The sequence below is a fragment of the Elgaria multicarinata genome, chromosome 9 (assembly GCF_023053635.1).
Source record: "Elgaria multicarinata webbii isolate HBS135686 ecotype San Diego chromosome 9, rElgMul1.1.pri, whole genome shotgun sequence".
NCBI classification, from domain to species: domain Eukaryota; kingdom Metazoa; phylum Chordata; class Lepidosauria; order Squamata; family Anguidae; genus Elgaria; species Elgaria multicarinata.
This window is the reverse complement of record NC_086179.1, coordinates 29,925,033-29,949,786: the sequence shown is the minus strand read 5'-3', so window position 1 is coordinate 29,949,786 and position 24,754 is coordinate 29,925,033. Positions and strand designations below refer to the sequence as shown.

The 24,754-nt window shown below is 47.3% G+C and overlaps 1 protein-coding gene across 1 annotated transcript in view; it reads right to left on the bottom strand.

Moving 5' to 3' along the window:
• ABTB3 (ankyrin repeat and BTB domain containing 3) overlaps nucleotides 1-20,837 on the bottom strand; it is a 275,713-nt gene extending 254,876 nt beyond the window's left edge. The window contains exon 1 of the mRNA XM_063134567.1: nucleotides 19,520-20,837. Coding sequence (XP_062990637.1) covers nucleotides 19,520-20,795 — 1,276 coding nt within the window. The 5' untranslated portion in view covers nucleotides 20,796-20,837. The remainder of the gene's footprint in view (nucleotides 1-19,519) is intronic.
• Nucleotides 20,838-24,754: the final 3,917 nt, after the last annotated feature.

Sequence of the window (24,754 nt, the reverse complement as noted above, 5' to 3'; positions counted from 1 at the left end):
TAACCCCCAACATGGAATTTACCTTTTTTTTCACTGCAGCCACACACTGGGTTGGCATTTTTATTGAGTTATGCTCCACAGTCCCAAGATCAGATTTCTGATTAGTCATCACCCTTAGATTCATCCTCAGTGTATACGTAAACTTAGACTTTTTTTTTTTTGCCTCGTTGTGTATCACTTTACACTTGGTTACACTGAACTGCATTTGCCATTTTTCCATGCCTATTCCCCTACTTTGAAGAGATCCTTTTGGATCTCCTTTTTTGTTTTAACCATCCTAACTGTTCATCTGTAATTCCAGATCATTTATGAACAAGTTAAAAAGTGCTAGTCCCATTACAGATCCTTGGAACTTGGGTGTGTAGCTTAGATGTAAATATGGCCCCAAATCCATTCAAATGGTACTTGAGAAAGACAGTCATTCTCAAGTACCATTGAAATCAATAGAACATGTTGGTTCTGGCTAATTGATTCCCATTTATTACAACGAGACGTTAGTGTGATTTTTTTAAAATTTGGACAACCATCTCAAGTAAAGTAGAATGTAATATACACACTTAATAATGGGTCTATGCCTACAATATAGCATTTTTAAGGTACTCATAACTCTCTTTTTAGAGGTTCAAGCCTAAAGTGTCTTTAAAAGGGGGTTGGATATAGTCTTGGAGGAGAAGGCTATCAATGGCTACTAGTCCTGATGGCTATGTGCTACCACCAGTATCAGAGGCAATATGCCTATATAGACCATTTGCTGGGGAACATGGGTGAGAGGGTGCTGTTGCGCCATGTACTGCTTGTGGGTCCCTGGTCAACAGCTGGTTGGCCACTGTGTGAACAGAGTGCTGGACTAGATGGACCCTTGGTCTGATCCAGTACGGCTCTTCTTATGTTCTGATGTTCTAAAGTGAGCCACCTCCCTTTTCTGCTAGTTCATGGACACCTGCACCAGGTGTATGCCATATACACTTACCTAGGATGCATCCACATACATGCTATAATCCTGTATTTTTATCCAAGTTCATGGTTGCTGAGTGGGAACCAGAGAACTTAAAAACAATCTAATAGCTCCTCATTTTTGTGCTCCCTAAAGGGTCATGTGGGATAGATGCTACTAGTTCCTAAGTGGATTTTCCTAAGTTCTAAGCTAGGGGAGGGAAAGGTTCTGAAAAGTAAAAATAAAGACCTAGTTTGTATGCGTAATATTGATTCTATCCCACCCTTGCCATTCTAGCACAAGACAAAGTATCAACAAGGGGAAAATGCACTTGAATTAACACAGAAGGATTTTTAAAGGAAAAACAATGAAAGAAAGCAGGTTTTGTGGCTATTGTCTAGTCAATCAACAGCTTTTCTGAACCATAATTTCAACTTGGGCAGCCAGTTTAACAAGAAATAAGTCCAACTGTATTCCCCAACATGCTGCCCTACAGATGTTTTTGACTTCATCTCCCATCAGCCAACATGGTCAATAATCAAGAATGCTGGGAGTTGTCATCCAAAACATCTGGAGGGCATCAGGTTGGGGAAGGCTACAATGAGGCTTACTCACAGGTAAGTGCGCATAGGATTGTATCTTTAGTACATTTAGTACATTTATCTTTAGTATTGCATCCAGTTCTGGGCTCCACACTTCAAGAAGGACGCAGACAAGCTGGAGCGTGTTCAGAGGAGGGCAACAAGGATGATCAGGGGTCTGGAAACAAATCCCTATGAGGAGAGACTGAAAGAACTGGGCATGTTTAGCCTGGAGAAGAGAAGATTGAGGGGAGACATGAGAGCACTCTTCAGATACTTAAAAGGCTGTCACACAGAGGAGGGCCAGGATCTCTTCTCGATCCTCCCAGAGTGCAGGACACGGAATAACGGGCTCAAGTTAAAGGAAGCCAGATTCCGGCTGGACATCAGGAAAAACTTCCTGACCGTTAGAGCAGTACGACAATGGAAGGTTGTGGGCTCTCCCACACTAGAGGCATTCAAGAGGCAGCTGGACAACCATCTGTCAGGTAGGCTTTAATATGGATTCCTGCATTGAGCAGGGGGTTGGACTCGATGGTCTTATAGGCCCCTTCCAACTCTACTATTCTATAATTCTACATACGATCATTCTGTCTTCAGGCCACATAAAGAATTACCAATAAAAATTGACCAATTCTTTTCCATTATTCCCCACCTCACCTGCATTGTGACATGGGTTGGCATAAAAAATAGTCTCCATCATGGGTTTTTTTTTTTAAATTGTCCTCTGTATTTTGCTTCAAATTCACAAACCAACATTCTATAATTGTTAGCTTCTTGATGCTGCTGAAACATTTGGCAGCCTCTTAGCAAAGGAAGTGTTTCTCAGCCCTTGAAGTATTTGCCAATCCTCTCTGCGCTGCGTTGGAAGTGGCTCAGCAGTTGTTGATTTTGGGAGTGGGGGGGATGCTAATCATCCACCTCTCGTGTTTCTAGTTCTGGTAAAACAAGAGAGGTATTTAAAGACAAACCTACAAAGGCACATGTGCTTGAGTTTGGATTTGAATTCAGCTTTAACAGATATTATTATGCAATTCTCAAGTTGCTACCATAATCACCTAAAGTACCCTTCTCCAACCTGGAGCCTTCCAGATATATTGGACTACAACTCCAAGCATCCCTCTACAGCTGGGAGCTGTAGTCCAACACATCTTGATGGTATCAATAAGGTAGGTTGGGGTGGGGTTGTTTCTAGAATAAGCTTTCAAATCTTCTCCCAATGAACATCCTTAAGCTTAAATAAAACAAAGAGTTATCCAAGGGAACGTTTATATGTTCCAATGGCTGTTATTTACCAGACAACAGTCCCTATTTTAGTGAAGCCGTCTCCAGTAAAACGCTGTCCCCATTTTGCTTTGGTGACATAATGTTGGGGACAGCTTTCGAACACTGTTCATGCATATACACATGCATGCGCTGGAGTTCTTTATGTTCCAGGACCCTCCCGCAAGTGTCTAGAATTTAAAACTCTAAGAGTGGGGCAGAAGCATCTTGACTCTATTGCAACATGCATGAACTCCACACCCCAGTAGACTACTCCTTCCTTTCCATACATCCCATACCATGGCCTTTACTGGCTGGGAATGATGGGATTTGCAGTCCAACACATCTGAAGGACACCAGGTTAGGGAAGGCTGCCCATGTTACTGAATGTGTTTGAGTTCCAGCTGTTCCACAATTAGTAGTGTGATAGGTTTGGGGTTAGTCGAAATGACCTTTCAGGGGTCCCTTACAGCCTAATGCCTTTGTTTGCAAAGAGATTCAGGATCCCTTTCAATGCTGTAATTCTTGACTCTTATGATTTCTGTAAGACGCACTATCAATTGTGGGTGCCCTGAGCCAATGTTTCTTAAGAACTGACAAAAGACCATTGAGAGCCAGTAACACATGAAAGCTCGGATAGGCCAAGAAGGCAAAGGTGATAGGCGGAGATGACTCAACTTTCTTCCACCGCTAGACTAGAGGAAGGGGGAAAGTGAGGTCTGTTTGTGTAGCAGGAAGTTAGTCAGTGCTTCAACCAGTTCTGAAAAGGAGGTGGAGAGAGCTAGCTTTGCTCTCTGCAGGAATCTTGTGGTGCTAACAGTTCCCTAGAAACATGAATCTGTTGGAGCGTTAATGCTGTGAACACCCCCATCTTATGCTCACCATGTATATATGTATAAATATCCCATAAACTATAGAGCAGAACCCTGGGGGAGCACTGGAACCCTGTTGGAAGTAGGATGCATGTCCATAATAGTACAATGAGATCCACTGTGAGAATCTTAAAAACATTCTGCGGAAAATTACACAAAAGGAGTCTTTACTTCTTTATTTTATTAAGACTCCCTGTTAGAAATCCAAGGAAGGATGAGTTATTGAAGAGTAAGGTAGCAGACAGAGAAAATCCCTCAATAATGGGTAGTAAGGACAAAGGCTCAGGTCGCATTGGCTGGCGCAAGAGTAAGACCGTAGCTAGACCTATGGTTTATCTCAGGATCATCCCAGGTTCGTCCCTGCCTGAGTGCTGGATGCCCTGTGTGGCACTTAGATGAACAGGTTTGACCCCAGGACAATCCTGGGATAAACCTTAGGTCTAGCCTAAGACGGCCTAAGTCTTACAAAAGCCCACGTCTATGTTTCACATTAGACAAAGTTACACGGGACGCAAAGGAAAGTGATTCGTGCTTCCGCCCCTTGTGTGATGGGGGAGGACGAAGATACATGTATGTTAGAAAGGGTGTAAAGACACATCTTTTCAATTTAGCCTTTTAAAATGTGTGTTTTCATGATTTCACCATTTTTATGTCCTTGTTTTTATTGAACTATGGTTTTGTTGTAAATAGTTGTACATCACCTTGATGGCTTTTTAAGAGATAAGGCAGTATATTAATGCTAATAAAAAAATGCTGTATAAGATGCCCTGAAAAATTGTAATTGAAAGAAGGGATATATATTTTAGCACCCCCATGGGCAGGAACAATAAAAAAACTTACACAAACAGTTTGAGACATTTTACTGCCCTAAGCCAAATTCAGAAGTCTCTCCAGGAAGTGAAATGTCCCAAAAGCTGATCCATGTCTGTTCAAGTCAGAAGAACGCACGGTTGCATCTGCTTCCCTGGATCAGTTTCTGTTTGAAACCACCCCCACCCCAGGGACATTCCCTCTGCCAAGATGTTAACATTGGCTAGAACAAAGAACCCCCTCCCCCCATGACAAAATTTAACAACTCTGGGCGGGGGGGGGGTTCCTGTTCCAGGCTCTTTTTTGTTTTCAAATCCACTTCACCAGATGAATTTTTGTTGGGATTTCTTTTTTTACCCCAACATGCTACTTTGGCTGGGACAAAAAAGAACAACACCCCAACAACAAAAATCAAATAGATTTCTTGGGGTCACATCTGTCCTCCCACCTATTTGCTGACAGAAAGAAAACTGAAAATGGCAAGTGGCTGAAATTTAGGGACATTGATCCAGTTTGCACAATCACTGTGGCTTAAACAAGCCATGGTGGCTTGTTTAAGCTGCAGCATATGCCAGCGCATACTATTAGTCTAATTACCTGCCCAGGCATGGCTTGTTGTGATGTCCAAACATGGGCAGAATGACTTGTTTGAGGGGGGAAACAGCCCTCATATAATCCAACAACAGGACATGGGTTATTGGAGAGTCGTTTCCCCCTCAAATAAGCCATGCCGCCCGATTTCGGGAAAAACAACAAGCTGCACCTGGATGGGTAATTAGCCAAAGGGTGCTGGTGCGGCTTAAACAAGCCACCATGGCTACTTTATGCCATGGTGATCATGTAAACCAGGTCATTGTTTATTGCTCTGCAGGTGACAATGTCCTTCGTACCATGATCTACAACGAAAAGTACACTGGAGAAGGATTTTGCCCCATTCCTATCAGTCAAAGTTTTAATATATACGAAAAGAATGTGGGGAGATGCACTTTTGGTTCATGCAAGAGACAACATGACACCTCGCTGTGGGGGATATATGCAAGGCCAGTACCAGAGGGTAGGCATGGGTGGGCACCCCTTAATCGTTGCAACTTGCTTGTTTACCTGCCTCTCGCTCTGGCCGAGTCGGTGGTAGTGGTGAAAAGGAGGAGCAGATGACACTGCCTGTTTGTCTCACTGCCTATCAAGCAAGCTAGCAGAAGCAACAATGAGCAACAACAGCTGACGGCAATGGTGGAGAGAAAGTAGCCTTACTAAACAGGAGGCCCACTGAGGGTGTTTTGCTCAAGCCTATTTGATAAGGTGACCCTATGGAAAGGTGCACGGGGCTCCTGTATCTTTAACAGTTGTACTGCAAAGGGGATTTCAGCAGGTATCATTTGTAGGCATGCAGCACCTGGTGAAATTCCTTCTTTATCACAACAGTTAAAATTGCAGGAACCCTGCCCTCTTTTATATCTGGTCAAGAGGGCAGGGCTCCTGCAGCTTTAACTGTTGTGATAAAGAAGGAATTTCACCAGGTGCTGCATGCCTACAAATGACACCTGCTGAAATTCCCTTTTCAATACAACTGTTAAAGATACAGGAGCCATTTCTTCCTTTTCCTTTGGTCACCCTAAATATTTTTTTAAAAAAGCTGTGGCCCTCAAAATCCCAGCTCCCATCAGCCCCAGGCAGCATGGCCAATGGCCAGGAGTCAGGAAGTTTAGTCCAATAATATCTGGAGGGCTACAGAACCCATGTTATAAACAGAGCTGAGTTGGAGTCATGGAAATGGTGTCCCGTCTGGAATGTATTGCCTAAAATGACGGCTTCACATTGATTTTTGATAAGGCCATTCCTGGCTACCTCATCTATTTTGCACTCAGAATTTAGCTTCCAGGTTCAAAACATTGTGTCTGGAACTGCCCTGAAAGGGACATTTTTCAATGGTGCATTTGACAGTTGTTAAAAAAGAGAAAGAAATGGAAGTAAGAAAAGAACAACTCCATGAATAAAAGTCCACTTCTTCCAACCTGCTCTGACTGTGTTTTGAATTGCACTGTGTAACACACACTTGATTTATAATGCAGCTGCATGCTCCTGCATAATTTTATGCTGATTTTGCTAAAATTCAGAAGGCTCTTCAAAGACAGGGTCAAACAAGCAAACACAAACCTTGTTTTTCACTCTTTAGACGCAACCCATTATCAGCTAGTTTGGTGAAGGCTGTCTGGACCCAAAATCTTGTATAACAACATCCCATACCTCTGTAGGAAGGTCCATCTAACTGCCTTCTCCTTCTGGATGGATTTCCCAACCCAGGCAGGAGAGAAGCTTTGGAAAGCTGAAGGTGGGAGGGAGGAAGCAGACTGTATTTCAGGAACTTGCAACCTGACATCTGGGAGAGATCTCCTCAAATGCCTTCTTCCCCCTAAAAATGGTATAGTCCACGAGCAGGGAATCGGTGGCCCTCCACATGTTGATGGACTACAACTCCCATCATCCCTGACCATTGGCCATTCTGGCTGGGGCTGATGGAAGGGCAACTAAATGATCAACAGGCTGGGGCATCTCCCCTATAAGAGCTGGTTACAACAGCTGGGATTGTTTAGCTTGGAACAAAGCCAAGTAAGGGGAGACATGATGGAGGTGTACAAAATTATGCAAGATGTGGAGAACACGGATAGGGCAACATTTTTCTCCCTCTCCCATAATACTAGAAACCAAAGAGGTCATCCTATGAAGCTGATTGGTGGGAGATTCAGGACAGATAACAGTAAGTCCTTCTTCACACAGCGCATAGTCAAATTGGAATTCACAACCACAAGATCTAGTGACGGCCACCAATTTGGATGGCTTTAAAAGGGGACTGGATAAATTCATGGAAAATAAGGCTTCCCATGACTTCTAGTCCTGATGGCTCTATGTGATTTCCAGTCTTAGAGACAGTATGCATATGTACACCTGTTGCTGGGGAACATGGGCAGGAGGGTGCTGTTGCACCTATGTCTGGCTTGTGGGCTCCTGGTCAACAGCTGGTTGGCCACTGTGGGAACAGAATGCTGGACTAGATGCTGGACTGATCCAGCATGGCTCTTCTCATGTTCTTAAATTGGAGTCCAATGTCATGGGGAGGGCCACACATCCATTACAGGCAGCAGTAGCTATCAATGAATCCCCTTGTCTTAGACTTACTTGCAATCCTAGCAACCAACATACCTTAAGAGGCAAAGACTGCCATGCTTAACAGGCCTAAGAGCAAAAGGTCAATGATGAATGAGAGTACACAGAGGTGAGCAACAATCAGCCCAGTGACTGTCCATCTCGACCAGCCTTCCCCAACCTGGGTCCCTCCATATATTTTGGACCACAGCTCCCACAATCCTTGGCCATTAGCTATACTGGCTGGGGCTGATGAGAGTTGCAGGCCAAAACTTCAAGAGGGACCCTGGTTGGGGAAACGTTGATCTAGACCAGTGGTCTTCAACCAGTGGGTTGCGACCCAAAAGGGAGTCACAAGATCAGTTCAGATGGGTTGCGGCAAACCTGATGCCAGCATGTTAGGCAATTGTGAAAGTAGGTCCCATGTTGAAGGTTAGGAATCCAAGGTGGGTTTTGGGTCTGGATGAATTGAAGACCACTGATCAGACCATTATTGCCTACTCTGACTAGGAGCAGCTCTCCAGGGTCTGGAGGTACCAAGGTCTGAGACCTCCTGCATACAAAAGCATGTGCTCTTGTGCTGACCTAGAGTTGATTCCAGTGAGAACCTGTGACTAAGGGTGCAATCCTATGCCAGTTTAGGGGGAAAAAGTCTTACATCTCCCAGCATTCCCAGGCTAGTCATTGCTGGCTGGGAATTGTAGGACTTTCTTCTTCTTAAACTTGCAAAGGATTGTGCCTTAAATGCATTTATGCTTTGAACATCTTTATGGTCAGGCACAGCACTTGGGTGTGGAGAGGGTAACCTAGCAGGCAGTTTCAGAATTGCTTTGCTACTACAGCCATCTGCAACTTGGTGCCCTCCTGATGTGTTGGACCACAACCCCCATCATCAAAGGCCCTGCTGGCTGGATAGGGATGGGACTTGCAGTCCAACATGTCTGGAGGGGAAGGCCACTTTACAACATCCTGACTACAATGGCTCACCTGCTCCTTGATTATGCTATTTGGAAACCGAGCCTCGAAGGTTTTTTTTTTCCGCTTTCTGTCCAATAGTTCTTCTAAATACTGAACAAACTGCACAGCCTGAGAGCCCGAGGCAACATGAAATTACTTCTCCTCCTTTTGCGGTGGTGAATAATTTTTTACAGCTCCACCACTCCCACATTTCGACAGGCCACTCCCCAGTTTCCCTCTTAAAAGGCGTACCTAAGCACATGAGGAGGAGGGGGAGGGAGGCCGTTCTCCTGCCTCACCTTACATAACGAATCTAGTTTTTCGCTGCTCCAAGTGCAATTGGAGCAGGCCGCTTTAGGCAAGCGACGGAACGGCTATTTGGAGGCCTTAGATCCTTTGGACAATTCTGATGAGATGTTCTGAACAAAGCAGAGGATTTCTTTTAAATAAGCTGCCCAGGCTGATATTTGACTGAAGAGCTAACGAAGCCCTTTACTCATGTGAAGAATCATTTTGGCTCTGTCAAGGTGAAGCGACAGGAAACAATCTATTGCATTTCCTTAGCAGTCTGGCTCAATGGATGGGAAATCATTTGACAAGAAAAGCAGGAGGTGCCATTTTTCAGGCTGTGCATTTGCAGACCCAAGTCCACACGCTTTATTTGCGCAACTCGTACAGAAATTGGCACGACGAGGACGCTGGAAGAACACGAGAGATTTTAGCCCCCCTCTTCTTTTGGAAGTGCAAATCCTGCCAGTGCCACTATCAATCTCTGCTCCAATCATACTGTGCTTTAAATATTAACTGGGTTTTTTAAATGAAAATTTTAATTTAATTTTGGCATAACTGTTTGAATAATACAGGGGCTTACATCCTGAGTGGCTTGTGTGGAAGGAAGCTCATGGAATGGGGTTTTTCACATCTGCGCACATTTTCACAGCCAAAGACACTTTGCTACAGGAAGCAAAGAGCACCTCATCAGAACTGTCCAAAGTAGCCATTGATAGCATTCCTGGAAGAGAAGGCCATCAATGGCTACTAGTCCTGATGGCTATGTGCTACCTCCAGTATCAGAGGCAGGTAGCTGGGGAACATGGGTGGGAGGGTGCTGTTGCTCCCTGGTCGACAACTGGTTGGCCACTGTGTGAACAGAGTGCTGGCTTAGATGGGCCCTTGGTCTGATCCAGCATGGCTCTTCTTAGGTTCTTATACTGCAGTTCCTCCCCTTTGACATCTGAAACATACAAGTCAATAGGCAAGGCAAAGCAAGGCATATTTTTGCTCAAATGTCAGAACCCGGGGGGAAAAGCATGCAGAACAAAACCAGGGTCACAGTGTGGAGGAGAACAGGACGGGCAGACAAGATGGGTTCTGCGGCAAAGTCCCAGAGCGGGGAACGAGGGAGTGCACAAGCCATGGTAAGCCCAATGGTCTGTTGGGCTCACCATAGGTTATACCGCAAACAACCCACACTGCCTAGTTTGTTTACCAGGGTGGGTTGTCATGTCGTGTGAACTCACCCCATGTGCACTGGTGACATTCCAGGGGGATTTGCATAATTACTTTCAGCAGGGCCACTTGTTTTGTGTGTGTGTGTGTGTGTTGTGGTGGGTCATCAAGAGCCAAGCACTGGAGGAAAAGGTTAGACCACCCTTCCCATAGTGGTCCAGAGAGGATGATACTAGAATTATTTTACAGCACAATCCTATACATGTGTACTTGGAAAGGAGGACAGAGCTCCTGTATCTTTAGCAGTTGTGTAGAAAAGGAATTTCAGCAGGTGCCATTTGTATGTATGCAGCACCTGGTGAAATTCCCTCTTCATCCCAACAGTTAAAGCTGCAGGAGCCCTCCTGCCCTCTTTTGTATCTGGTCACTCTAATACAGCTCCTGCAGCTTTAACTGCTGTGATGAAGAGGGAATTTCACCAGGTGCTGCATGCATAAAAATGACACCTGCTGAAATTCCCTTTTCAATACAACTGTTAAAGATACAGGAGACCTGTCCTCCTTTCCATATGGTCACCCTAACTCAGAGGTAAATCCCATTGAGTTCAGTGGGACCTTCTCCCATTATTGCAGCCTTAAAGCACCTTTTAGCTCTATCGTTCTCACAGTTCGCTGTATTCTTATTCAACCTAAATAATGACAATGGCATTGTTCTCTAGCCTTGCCCTAGTTTTCCTGCAGCTATAAAATTGCTGAAGTAAGCAAACAGACAGGGTATTATTTATTTGTTTATTGGTTTCTCTTATAACCCAATCTTCTTTTTGGATGTTCTGTCATCCAGAGCTCTACTGCACTCAATCCTGTTTAGCTTTAACTACTGCACCACAGCACAAAGTCTCCTCAGACCATTTTGTGCTCCCCCAAACACTAAGACACAGTCATCAGACCCAGTAGTCGAAACAACACTAGTATGCAAAATTAGCATTTTATTTTCAGGAGACCTGTTCTCAGGTGTGGGGGGCAGGGATGTCATAAGAACAAACCCAAACAAACGTGCTGCAAATGAACAAATCCCATACTATCACCCTTACACAAACAAAACTTCCAACTGGAGTTGTAACACTTGGCTTGATTGAGGACAAAGACACCCATGGCATCTATCTATCTATCTATATTTAACAGCCAATCAAATGGCTGATAAACCATGAAAATGTGGTGTACAGCACCTATTATATAGTCAATGCTAATAATTATATGACATTTTGCAAAGCACTGGAATGTAGCATTTTGCAAAGCTATGTAAGTTAGCAGAGAAGTGCCACAATATAAACAGCTCAAAAGCTGAAAAAAGCAACATGTTCCCTACCCCATAGTAGTAGTCTGAAGTGCTACTATAGGGTGACCATATGGAAAGGAGGACAGGGCTCCTGTTATCTTTAACAGTTGTATAGGAAAGGGAAATTCATCAGGTGTCATTTGTATGCATTGTATGAAATTCCCTCTTCATCACAACAGTTAAAGCTGTAGGAGCCCTGCCTCGCATGACCAGATACAAAGGACAGCAGGACTCTTGCAGCTTTAATTGTTGTGATGAAGAAGGAATTTCACCAGGTGCTGCATGAATAACAATGATACCTGCTGAAATTCCCTTTTCAGTACAACTGTTAAAGGTGCAGGCGCCCTGTCCTCCTTTTCATATGGTCATCCTATCACCACCCTGAAATCAGCTGTAGCCATTAATATACCCATGGGTCTCTAAAACTGGCAAACAATACTCTTCACTGAAGACATGACAAAAGGAGGCCTTTGCACAATAGAGATGTTGAGACCAATTCACTTTCGCCTTCTTGTCCATTCCTGCGCTTCCTCAAAACCTGTTCTCTTCCTTCATCTTTGCCTGGACCACGTGACTAGCCAAACATCCGCATGAACACCAGCTGGCCTCAGTTTTACTAAACTGCAGTTCCCACGGCCATCTCCTCCTCCTCCACATTACCTGCCCACTCGGGGATCAACTCCCAGGTTCATCCCCCAATTCCACCTCCAGTGCATTCCATCCCTCCTTCACTCCATCTAGATCCCATTTCCAAACATTTGCTCTCTCTGTGTTTTTTGTCAAAGTTCAGCAGTCTGCACTTTCACTGCATTTTTTTTAAACTGCACAATTGTACAGGCATCCCGTTCCTTTTCTGCTCTGATGTACACCAGTGCTTACTCGGAAGAGTTTATTTATTTTATTTGTTTACATTATTTATATACCACTCCCAATCCAAAGATTTCAGAGTGGTGACCAAATAGAATAAAAACACCATTAAAAATTACATTTTTTAAAGAACAAAGTTCAGATAAAACCATAGCCAGTCATTCATGGAAAGCTTCCTGAAACAACGTTTTCAGGAGGCGCCGAAAGCAATACAATGTTAGCACCTGCCTGTCCTCCAAAGGCAGGGAACTCCATAGGATGGGGGCCACCACACTGAAGGCTCTTCTCCTGGTGGACTCCAATTGGACCATAAGTCCACGTGTAAACACCAGGAGCATGCCCTCAGATGCCCCCAGTGACTGGACAGCTTGGTAAAAGAGAAGGTGCTCTCTCAAGTAACCTGGTCCCAAGTTGTTTAGGGCTTTGTACACTAGTACCAGCACCTTAAACTTGGCCTGGTAGCGAATAGGCAGCCAGTGTTCAAATACCAGCTGGTATATCTAGTGGAGTTCTGAGTATATGTTGCTCTACACTGCTTGTGACCAGCATAACTGGTATTTGCAGGGGTATCATGCTAAATTTGGAAGTGCAGGTGCTCATCCTGACAGCCCCCATAACCATGTCCCCAAGGAGAATCAAAAAATCCCAGCAGCTGTGTTGATCCATATCAGCAAACCAGTTCTAGCTATTTTTGTCTCCACCAGAAGCAGGTCTCTTGTAAAGCTAGTAGGTCTCAATCACCCATTGAAGACCAAGCCACTCCAAAATACCTCACATTACAACTCAGAAAAATATATGATTGCTGGGAAAATCCATTTCCCCCAGTGACTGTGAGGATTACAGCTAGAGGAAACAGGGAAGCCTGAGGGGATGGCAGCTGATGCCGTTGTCCTTGCTCATCAAACAGTGCTGGCAGTGCATCCCTATGAATCCTGGCTCCACTACATCACTGGGTATTTGGCACAGTTTACAGCAGCTCAGTTCAAGGACCCAGACCGTGACCAATGGGCTATGTCAAACCTGTCTGCAAGCAAAGGAAGGAATCTTATTTTAGCTGGGGAGCAAAGTGAATAGAATGCCAGAAGCAGGTGCCAGCTGAGCCTTGGAGGACCATCTCTGCATGCAGAGTGTGAAAGTCATCCTCTTGGAAAAATAGCAGGAAGAAGGCAACACTGCTCCTGCCCTGCCCAGCGCAGCTGGACGGGGTAACGGGTGCACATTTTGGGACAGGGGGAGAGAGGTGAAGAAGCTGTAACAGCCAGTCATATGGCCAGATGGGGCAGTAGCCAATAGGGCGGAAATGCCTGTAGGCTATTGATCTGGAAGGCTCACCTCTAGGAGGCAGACGTTTGCAGGTAGCCAAAGACATACCTTCCCATTAGGTACAGTACAGCGTTAGCCATGATTTGGGAACCGAATAATCCCTCCCCCCAAAAAACACTGCACTGGCCTTGCCTCCCTCTGCCTATTCTGTATTATTCAGTGGGAGACAGGTGCTATAAGGCCTAATTATTAGTTTACTGCTATTTATTTATTTGCCTTGTATCCTGCTTGAATTGGTTATTATTGTTTTATATCACACAAATGTTGATTATTATTTCACACTCTAACTAAAGACCGATCAAATTTGATAGGGAGTGCAGGGATGAGGAATTCTGGAGCTTATGCAACTCTTCACTCCTTCTGCCCCACACCTCATCTTTCCATCCATCATTGAAGCCCTGCTCTGGTGTTGCCATCCAGTGTCAGGGAGGCTGAGCATGTTTTGCTCCATCACGTGTTGTTCCCATGTGCTGCACATTTACTTACAACTGGAGAAAGTAACATCTTGAACTAAGAGACACCGTCAAACCTTGCCATGGTGATCCTTACATGAGAAGCAAGCTTTGCCTCCTTTCCATTTTGTCTCAGGTTTGCTGCTTGTTTAGTTCTTGTTCCATAGAACTCAATGGGAGTCATTGAGAACTCAGCCAGATGGCTCCAAGTACTGTTTCTTAGGCCTTAGCTAGACCTACACTTTATCCCAGGATCGTCCCGGGGTCATCCCTGCCTGCTCCCGGGATAGCGTGTGTGTCATTTACATGAACAGGGATGACCCCGGGACAATCCTGGTCTAGCTAAGGCCTTAGTCACACTAGAGCATGGGCAGGCAACTTCTAGCCCTCCAAACGTTTTGGACTGCAACTCCCATCAGCCCTAGCCAGCTTAGCCGATAGTTGGGGGTGATGGGGTTTGTAGGTCAGAAGATCTGAAGGACCACAAGTTGCCCACCTGTGCACTAGAGTATGACAGAACATTAGGAGAGTGGTACAGAATGGAGAGACTTTAAATACACACACCCAGTGCCAAGCACTGTCTGTGCACAGTGCTTTAGAGATTAATAGGCAACAGTATATATGTCAATGCTCCAATGAGCTTTCACTAAATTTCAGCAGTTGGGAAGAGAATGGAAGGGATGGAAAAGTAAAAGGTAGTAAAGGATTAATATGGGCAAATGCAATAACCCACTCTTTGTTACTTTGCTTGTGAACTATATGCACAACCATACAAAACTCTTGTTGAAATAGATTCAAATATAACGGAATAAAAGACAGAAAGGAAAACAAATGCAACATACATACGTTAAACAGTTCAACACCCCACCACCCCACCCCGCAACACACACACACACTTCTGGTAAAATATCATTCTGTGTCCTTTAAAAGTGTCTTAAAATAACAGGTAGTATGAACAGGCTAACAAAGCGAAGGAGATTCTAGACAGCTGCGTCCATTTAGTTCCCTTGATCCCAATGTTCTGTGTCTTGGGTTGTTTTGATTTTAGTTTCGTCTCCAAGCTTATAACAGAGTTTGATTCTCTCGGAGAAGGAGAAACACATAATAAAGCAAATAGTCAGATCCCATTGAACGCTCACACGGTGCCACAGCCTCGCTCCATTCTTTTTACCTGTGCTATGCATGTATATGAATAACATAATACATTTCCATTTCTGAGGAGATGTGTTGTCAAGGGAGCTGAAGCATTGTGGTCACTTTTTAAGATGATGATGATGATGATGATGATAATAATAATAATTATTCTATCCCAGGGAAGTTGATGCATCATCTTTGTTGCATCTTCTGCCTCAAGCTTTCAGTAAACAAGCAGTGACATGAAAGAGTCTCACCATGCAGAAGCTAGCTGGCCAAACCACTGCATACATAACTAAGTTTTATTTCTTCTCTCTCTCTCTCTCTCTTTCTGTCTCTCTCTCACGCAGAGAGAGAGGGGGGAGGGAGGGGGAGAGCGCTTCAGTTATACTTCTACCATTTCCTGTGGAAAAACAAAGGCTTTTGAAGTGTGTGTATATATATATATATATATATATATATATATATATATATACAATATGCAGCCCAAACATATGAGAAGGAAGCCTCTTTGAAAAATATACATGGAGAAAAAACAGAGCCACTCAGCCAAACACTCTGTTGTGAAGTTCACTGCAGATGTTATTGTAAATAATGTCCAGAGATAGCCACCCCCTGTAAATCTATCTCCCCAATGCCCACTAGCTCTCTTCCTCCCTCCCAATCTGTTGTTGCTGCAGTTCTGAGGTAGTGCAAGGGGAGGGACATAATGGGGGGGGGGAGGCGTCCTTATACTCACACACCTACAGGAAAGCCAACGACAGGAATGTTAGAAACTCACCCACCTACCCACCCCCACACGTCCTCCACTGGTCCCTGATAAAACTGCACGCAATTGGGGAGACGCACAAGAAAAACTCTGGTCCCCACGTCCTCTCCCACTCCATCTCCCTAGATCTATATGATTAAAACCTTATGGCTATCTGACAGCAAAGTGCTTCATACACAGATGCCTGGGGATCTGTGGGAAAGGGGGTGGTTAGATGGAAAGAGGGTCAAACTTCAGCAAGAGAGGTTGATGTCAAATCTCAGATCCTGGGGCTCTTTGTGTTCCACTAAAACTATGGAAAGGTAGAAGGAAAAGAAAGACTTGTATGGAGACTATAGACTTGTATTGATTTTAAAAGAATGATCCCTCCACGCAGATAAACCCCACCAAGCACTCTCAAATTGAGAAGGATCCAGGAAGCTGGCATGCCAAGGTAGTGATGCTGAGGCATATTCATAATTGCCTCAAGCCTAAATCTGCAGGCAGCGACAGCCTCTTGCCCAAAGGAACTGCTGAGCCACTAAAGGCATGGTCAAATGTTTAGATGCTGGCTGGGGTATGCTGGGAGCTGTAGGACTTTTTTCTGTCCAGAGATGCACAGGATTGCACCCTAAGAAGACGGAGTTGACTTTATAGGGATTTCACCCTGCAGGTTAGTGAACAGGTGCTGTTTGCCTACATGTGGCAAAAGCCTGTAATGCAGTTTTGAATGCACAGGACACCTTTTTCTAGTATCCATTCAGGGATACTGTCAACGGGGGTGCTTTACCTGAACTGTGTTATGGGCCTGCTTCCATCCCCCATTGTAAGCTGTATGCTTGCCAGACGGGTCAAGTCAAGGAGCGTGCGCTTCCAAATTGGCTGGCAGGGGGATGTGGCAACTGTCACAGCAGGGAAAACCAGTGGTGCTTTTAAGGGATGCCAAATTGGCAGAACGAGTCAGAGGGCCCCAAACACAGCAAGGCTCACTTTCCACATTTGAAGAAATGAAAGTACTACACATTGCCCTCTAAAGAGCCTGCCCCCATAAGACCATCAAACCCAGGGTCCAAAATGACCTAAGTGTGCCAGTGAGAAAAAAACGTGGCTAGAGGGAGCATGAAGTTCTTCTGCAATTACCTCACTAACAAAAGAGAGCTTCTGTGAATCAACTCAGGGAGTACCGATAAAGATTCATCAGTGACGGCCCACGCTATTCTGGAACCATTTGCGCAAAGGCTCTGATAACCTGAGAGTAAGCTCCTTCTCACCACAGAGTCCCACTTTTTGTGTGTGGCGTGTAACCTGCTGCTCCTGGTTGGCTGCAGCACACCTGGGAAGCTTGCAATGTCTTGTGGGGTTTGGTGCAGCCCACCTCCCCCATCATCTGCTCCCCCGGCAGAAGCTTTGAGAGAGACTGAGAAGAAGAGGCATGGTGGGCTCTAATAATCAGGTTTGCAGGCATTTGCTTTCACCCTTTGACAATGTAAGTCAAAGGATGAAAGGAATATAGAAGGAAAGAATCGGGAAGATGAAGAAAGTCACCTTCGTGAGTCAGGGAAGAAGTGAACACAGATAGAGCCATCTTCCAGAATTCCTAAGGGAACAAGAGCATAGCTCTCCTGGGTACTGGCCTGCCAGGGGAAAACTTCCCCATTACCATCCTCAGCAGGTGAGCATGGAGTGCAGCCATGCACACTACAAGGGCACAGTATTTCTCAGTGTCTGGCAAGACGCAACCTTTCAGGACCACTTAGGCAGCCATCCTCAACCTGGCATCCTTCAGATGTGTTGGACTACAACTCCCATAATCCACATCTACTGGGGTGGTAGAGGTTGTAGTCCAACACATCCGGAGAGCCAGGTTAGGAAAGCTTGCACTTGGGTGTATAATTCTTGAAAGTGCTAGAGTTTAGCACCGGGTATAACATTTTCTGTTACAAGCAACTGGAGGGGGTACAAACATGGACATAACCAGAAGCAAAGCATGCCCCTTCCTTCAGCACTGTGCAAGTGACGTCTTGGAATAGCATACAATCCTTAGCCTTTTGAGCACAGTTTGCACAACCTTCCTCCTCGACACTGGCCCCGCAAGGTATGCATCTCTCCACTGAAGAGGCCTGCAGGACCACCCTCTCCAACACTGATACTATCAGAGGATGCAGCCTTCCCTAGCACCCTCCAACAGCTCTGCATGTAACATGTCTTTCTACAGTACAGTCTTCTCCAAAGCCAACCAGGGAACACAGCTCTCCACCAGAAACGGACACAAGGTACATCTCTTTCCATCAGTACCACCAGCAGTGGCCATAAGCCCACAGCCTTCTACAGCACCACACAGGAAATAGCCTTGGCCAGAGAACATCACAACTTCCCACTACCCTAAGTATTAGCGGAAGGCACACAGTACAGCAATTGCCACCACTACAGGCAATTCAGTGAAAGTTGCCACCTTCTTATTTAACCATTTTGTCAGGCTGAAATTCAACAGGTACACCTTTTCCCTGCATGGAGATTCAGTGATAGGCAGCAATTCACCTGTTGGATTTCTGTCATCAAGTTTCATGGAGGGGCAGCCTGCTTGTCATTCCATTGTTATGGATAAGGACACATAAAGTCAAGTCAATTCACTGTTGATCTAACATTAGCTTCAATAACATGAATGAGCAGTGGAAATGAGAAATAATATCACAACAGGCTCCACCTTCCAAGAAGGCCACCGAAGAACTCCAAAATTTCCCACGAAATAGAATGCCATACATTTTTATGAAAGCAGGTTGTGCTGCATCCAGTCAGTTCAGTCCCACTGAGTTCAATGTAGCTGACTCCCAAGTAAAAGAAACAGAAAAGTCTTGTGGCATCTTCTGTTTAGCGGAAAGATTTAATACGGCATAAGCTTTCATGGACAAGAGTCCATTTCATCAGATGCATTTAGCCCCATGAGCCTTCCTCAACTTGCCCCCCATCTAGATGTGTTGGATTACTATTCCCATCATCCTCAGGCAGCATGGCCTTGCTGTCTGATGTTGATGGGACTTGTAGTACAACACAGTAGGAGGGTGCCATTTTGTGGGTGGCTTCTACCATAATCCAGGGCTAGTGAATGAGATGTTGTTGGACTCCCATCAGCCCCAACCAACATGCCCAGTTGTCAGGGATCATGGGATTTGTGATCCAAAGATATTAGGAGGGCAGCAGTGTCCCCCTGTCATAATAAATCTGTTAGTCCTGAAGATGCCACAAGCCGCTTTTGGTCGGTTTCAGGCAACAGACTAATGGCTACTCCGGGATCACCGTGCACAGAGTTACTCGTGAGTTACTCCCAAGTCACTGTGCACAGGAGTGGCAGCCAAACTTGCAGGCACTGCTTCAGTGCAAGTCATAGCTTGAGTTTTTCGTCACCAGTAAGACGCTTGGTCAAAGGACTTCCCCCCTCCCCGTGCCTGTGCGCACTCGCGTGTGTGTCTCCTTTCCCTTCTCTGGCCCTCGGAGGCGCAGCGCGCACCACATCTCGCCGGGCTGGGCAGGGCTGGGCTGCACGCCGGTCAGCCAGCCAGCCAGCCAGCGCGTAAAGCCCTCTTCCCTCCCTCCCTCCCTCCCTGGCACTACAACAACAGGTGGGCAGGGCCCTGCGCAGCGCCTGCCTGACTCACCGCTGGCGTTTTTCCCGCAGATGAGGTGCTGGTAGGCTTGTAGCAGCCCCCAGAGCTCCGAGTCGTTGTTGACCGTCTGCTCCAGAGACTCGAGCGTAAACTTTGGCGCGTCGTTGGCGGCGGCGGCGGCGGCGGCAGTGGTGGCCGCGGAGGTGGCGTTGCTGCCGCTGCTGTTACTCTCCCTGTCCTTGTTGTCTGCAGCAGCTGCAGGAGGAGGAGGCAGAACAGCAGAGGTAGCGCCAGAGCCGGTGCTAGAGCACGGGCCCCTGTGGTGGTGGGGCGGCAGCGGCGGCGGTTGCTGCTGAGCGGGGTTGTTTGGGTGCTGCTGCGGCGGCTGCTGCTGCTGCTGTTGTGTCTGGTGATGGTGGTGGAGGTGTTGCTGTGGCGGCGGCGGCGCCAAAGCGCCGAGCTGCTGGACCCTGCCGTAGATCTCTCGGAAGAGGTTCTCCACGCAGGCGGTCAGGTAGATGGCGGCGTGCTCGTGGATGCGCACGGCCACCCGGCTGTCCACCATCCAGCGGTAGAACTTGCCCACCGAGAAGGTGAGGCCACATCGGGTCGACTTGCCCCGGCTGAAGCGGTCGCCGCCGCTGCTGCTCATGTTGTAGAGCGACAGGGCGCCCAGCGCGGCCGCCGTGCAGCTGGACGCCAGGCTCCAACCCAAGACGATCTCCATGGCGCTCTGCACCTCGTACTTGGTGCATTTGGCGAAGCGCAGGCTCAGCCTCTGCGCCTCCCGGGCCAGGCGGACCAGTGCCCGGCTGACCAAAGCTGAGAGCCGGGCCAAGGCATCTTTGGAAGGCGGGCCGCCGCCGCCGCCGCCGCCGCCGCTGCTGCTGCTCAGGGTGGTGGAGCTGTTGGCGCTGCTGGAGCTGGCGGCGGCGGCCACCCCCAGCCCCCTGGACTCCTTGCGCTGCAGCAGCAGGAGCGCCTCCACCTCGTCCAAGCTCCAGGGGACCTCGTCAAGGTCAGGCAGCAGCCTGGAACAGTGCTGCCCGGAGCAGTCCAGCCCTTCGGAGTCTTCCACCAGGACAGTGTTGACGGTGTCGAAGCTGTTGTGTCGACTGTGCATGGAGCCAGTTAGATGCTGCTGCTGTTGCTGCTGCTGCTGCTGCGCCTGCCAGCCGTTTCCTCCATAGGGGTAAGCCGCGTGGGGGGAATCGGAGCAGCACAGGGACAAGTTGGAGGAGCGGACCGAGTCCGCCGCGCCACCATAACCCGAGTCCAGCGTCAGATCTTCCAGCGTCCTCACCACCGTCTTACCTCTCCTTGCCATCGCTGCACTTCATGCTGCACCAACAGGGAAAACTTTTCGGAAGAGAGGAGGAGCGCGAGACGAGGCTGGCGCCGGAGCCCGGCTGCTGCTGCTCTTCTCCTCGCCCGGACGGCGCTTCGCAAGCTGCCTCGTTCGGCACCGCGCGTCGCTCACAGCCGCCTCGCCGCCAGGAAGAGCATCCCCGGGCCCGGTTGGCGTTGGCAGGAGGACGGAAGGCGAAGCCGTCGCAGCCCGCGTCCCTCGGTTTCCCCCCAGTTCGGAGGAGGAGAAGCGGCAGCGGCCCCTCCGCGCTCCTTCTTCCTCAGTTCTCGGGCTCCTGCACTGCACTAGTCCGCAAACCCAAACTAACCAAAGAAGGCGAGGGAGGAGGGGGGAGGAGGCGGGGCTATGCAAAACAGGCAGGCAGAGGACCAATGGGGGGTGCTGTTGTGAGTTGCATTGCTACCTTTTCCTTCGCCCCGCCCCTCACACTCCGTTTGCGACGGCGGAGGAGAAGCGTCAGTTTTTTAAGGGCTCGTCGGGGGGATCCACAGACTCCCGGTCAGTCTTTTTCTCCTCCTCCTAAATTCCGTGGTGTATTTTGTTTTATTTTTGGTTGGGGTGGGGGAGACGGAACGTGTTAGTAGGCACTGGGCGGTGGGCTTGCCTGGTCTGTTGTTTTTGCTCTGTCAGTCCCTCGGTCCCGCTCTGGCGATTGCGTTTTTTGGCGTTTCTTCGCTAAAAGCGAAGGAAGGGAAAAGAAACCCGCAGGATAAATTTAGCCGATCCAAAATAGGCGTCGGGCTGTTAGAAGGCTCCCAGGAATGAGCGGCGGCGGCGGCTTGCGCTGGGAACACCAGCTCCCTCCCAGCAATGTCAGGCTTGCGTCTATTTTTCTGAAGCAGGTAGTCAAAATAAAATTAGAATCCGAGATTTGTTTCTTTTTAAGCTACAGCAGCTGCAGATGAAGTTGCACAGGGCATTTCTGTTCCAGCCGCCCTTTTCTTTTTCTTTCTTTAATTTGCCGCCGGGAATAGGAGCCCGAAGACAGTTCGGGGTGGGTGGGCATCTTCTGGGCAGGTGAGGAGCTGCGGTCCGGCTGAGCGCTTTGCCTCTCGTTTAAATTGTATGTTCGGGGTTGAAGCGGTGCAGGTGGGGCGGGGGGGGCGCAAAGTGAGCAGGCCTCGTTTCCACCGGGAAGGAAGGAAGGAGCGAGCCCAGATGGCGTAGCAACATGTGCCAGGAAACGAGAAGGACGGCGATGGTGCAGAATAATGGATGTGTGCCAGACCGGGCACGCCAGCGCCAGATGAACTAAGAAGGTCTCATGCTCCCAACCTGTGGAACTCTTTTGCTGCTGCTGCTGCTGCAATTGTCCATTCCTTTGGAGTCTGGGTGTCAGACATTAGCCCTTTGGGGTATCCACAGTATAGCCCAGCTGTTCTGCATAGTTCAGCCCTTTGGGGGCCGGGGAGCCCCAAATGGGGGACATGCAAATCAGAATTATGTCAGTCGCTCCTGATGGTTCATCATGGCTTAATCTCCCCCAGCCAACTCCATAGGAAGCTGCCTTATACTGAGTCAGACCCTTGGTCCATCTAGCCTAGTACTGTTGACACTGACTGGCAGCAGCAACTCTCCAGGGTTTCAAGCAGGATTCCTTTCTTCACCCTACCTGGAGAAGCCAGGGATTGAACCTGAGACCTTCTGCATGCAAAGCATGTGCCCTTATCACACTGAGCCATGCATTCTCCATGCATTCCAGGGGCGGCAGAGAAGGGCAGTACTTTTCTTCTTTTCCATTTGGGGATGGACCGGAAAGGCTATTGTAAACCAGCCTTCCCTAACTTTGGACAATTGTTCCCAGCATCCCCAGCCAGCATGGCTAATGGTAACCCAACACCTTTGTCAAATATAACAGCTGTGCTGTATCCAAAGCAATGTGTCCAAGACAATGGATGTGCTGGGTGGGAATGATGGAAGTGGTAGTCTAACACATCTGAAAGGCTCCAGGCTGAAGAAGGTTGATGTAAATAATGCGATGAAGAGACTAGAGATGTGACAGTGCAATCCAACACATGTATATCCAGAATGTTAGATTGTAAGCTCTTATGGGGGCAGGGATCTGCCCCTCTACTCTGTAAAGTGCCGCACACATTGATGGTGACATAGAATGAATGAATAAACACATTTCTTGTTGTGTAAGGCTTGTTTGTTAGATGCACGTTGTGTGTTTGTGTAGGTGTAGAGAAAAAGAAGGAAAGAAGCCAAATGGCCATGAAGTGCAAGAGATACAAGTCCCCTTCATGTGTAAAGCAAGTGATCTCCATGCAATCAAGTGGCATGGCTTCTCTTGGCTCTGTCCCGGACCTCAATGTGTTGAGCATCCCCCTGTGCAGTCAGGGCTACAACTTCCCCTTCTGAGACATCCACACTCCAGCGGGAGCAGTGCTTTGAGTGTGGTGTCTCTTATCCTACGCCATGCCTTTCCAGCAGCGATCAGGCATGTATCTACACAATTTCAGTGTTTGCTGGAGACTTTTCTTTTCAGGAGAGCATGAGTAAATTCATGTTTTATTGATCTGTTTATTTTTACTGTAATTGCGGTTTGGTTAGGGTTTTTTGCACTTTTTGTTTTAATTCATTGTACACTGCTCTGATATCTCCTGATGTGGAGTGGTTTATTAGTTTTACAGTAAGTAAACAAACTAACATGTGGATCGTGGGGACAGGGGGAACTGTGCAATCTTGGGGGCAGGGCCAGCAGCACCCTTGGTCATGTGGGTTTATGCAATGAAGTACAGTCTGTGTCAATTCTGTGTAAGGGGCTTATGAATATATAAAAGAGAGAAGCAGAGTGACTGTTTACACCAGCCTTCTACTGCCATAGGTAAGCCTGCCAGAGCTCACCCATACAGGAGGCAGTCCATTAACAAAAGAAAGAGCCCAGTAGTAGGGCCGGCCCAAGATGTTTTGCTGCCTGAGGTGAAAGGGAAGTTGTTGATCCCTCCCCATTCCATGTAGAGAAAACTGGACTGGCAATTGAATCTTACATCAACACTGGTGACATGACAGGGTCCACTACCACCCCTGAGGCAGCTGGCTAGTTTAGGGAGCCCAGAACAGGCTGTGTGGCATATATACCTCTGTCCCCCAACACAAGCCAAGGACCAGCAGTCCAAGAGTAACAGTCGGACAGCTTCTGGTGCTGCCCCCCAACATCTGCTGCCTGTAGTAGTTGCCTCACTCCACCTAATGGCAGGGTCAGCCCTGCCCATCAGAAGGCACCAAGCCATGGGCCTACTCCTTCCCAAAGGCAACCCTGACTGGGGGTGTGGCTTTGACCACAAGAACTTCACCTGGTATTGTTGAACCAGAAGCCCCCCATCTCAATATTTGTCATGGCCACGGATAGAGCTTATGCGAGCTGCACAGGAATATTGCATCTCTCAGGTCCCTTGATTAGCTGGTTCAGCAGTGGGAGCAGATAGGGCACTTTTGACAGATGAGAAAAGGGCTAGAAGCGTATTGAGATCAGATCAGGGACTCCAGGTTGTCCTGTGGCCTGTGCACAGCAACCAGGGGGACCGCCTTTTCAGTCGTGATGCTCACCTTTGGAAGTCTTACCTCCCCTGCAGTATGTCTGGCACCAACCCTGATGGCATTTTGGCGCCTGTGAAAATCCCATTTGTTTAAGCATTTGCTGATTTTAATGCCTTGCTCAGTGAGACTTTTGCTTTTAGTGTGGATGTACCTTTTAATTTAATTATTGTTTTAACCAGTTTTGTACACCACCCTGGAATTTGCTCATGAAGGGTAGCACATAACTATTTTCAGTAAATACAATGAAGAAGAGGAAGTTGCAGTAAGTCCAGGCATATGACTTGTGGTGCAAGCTCTGAAGCTTGCATGCAAATAAAAACAAACAAACAACCCACTATCAGGAAAGATATCTTGTCCCTTAAAATGTAAAATACAAG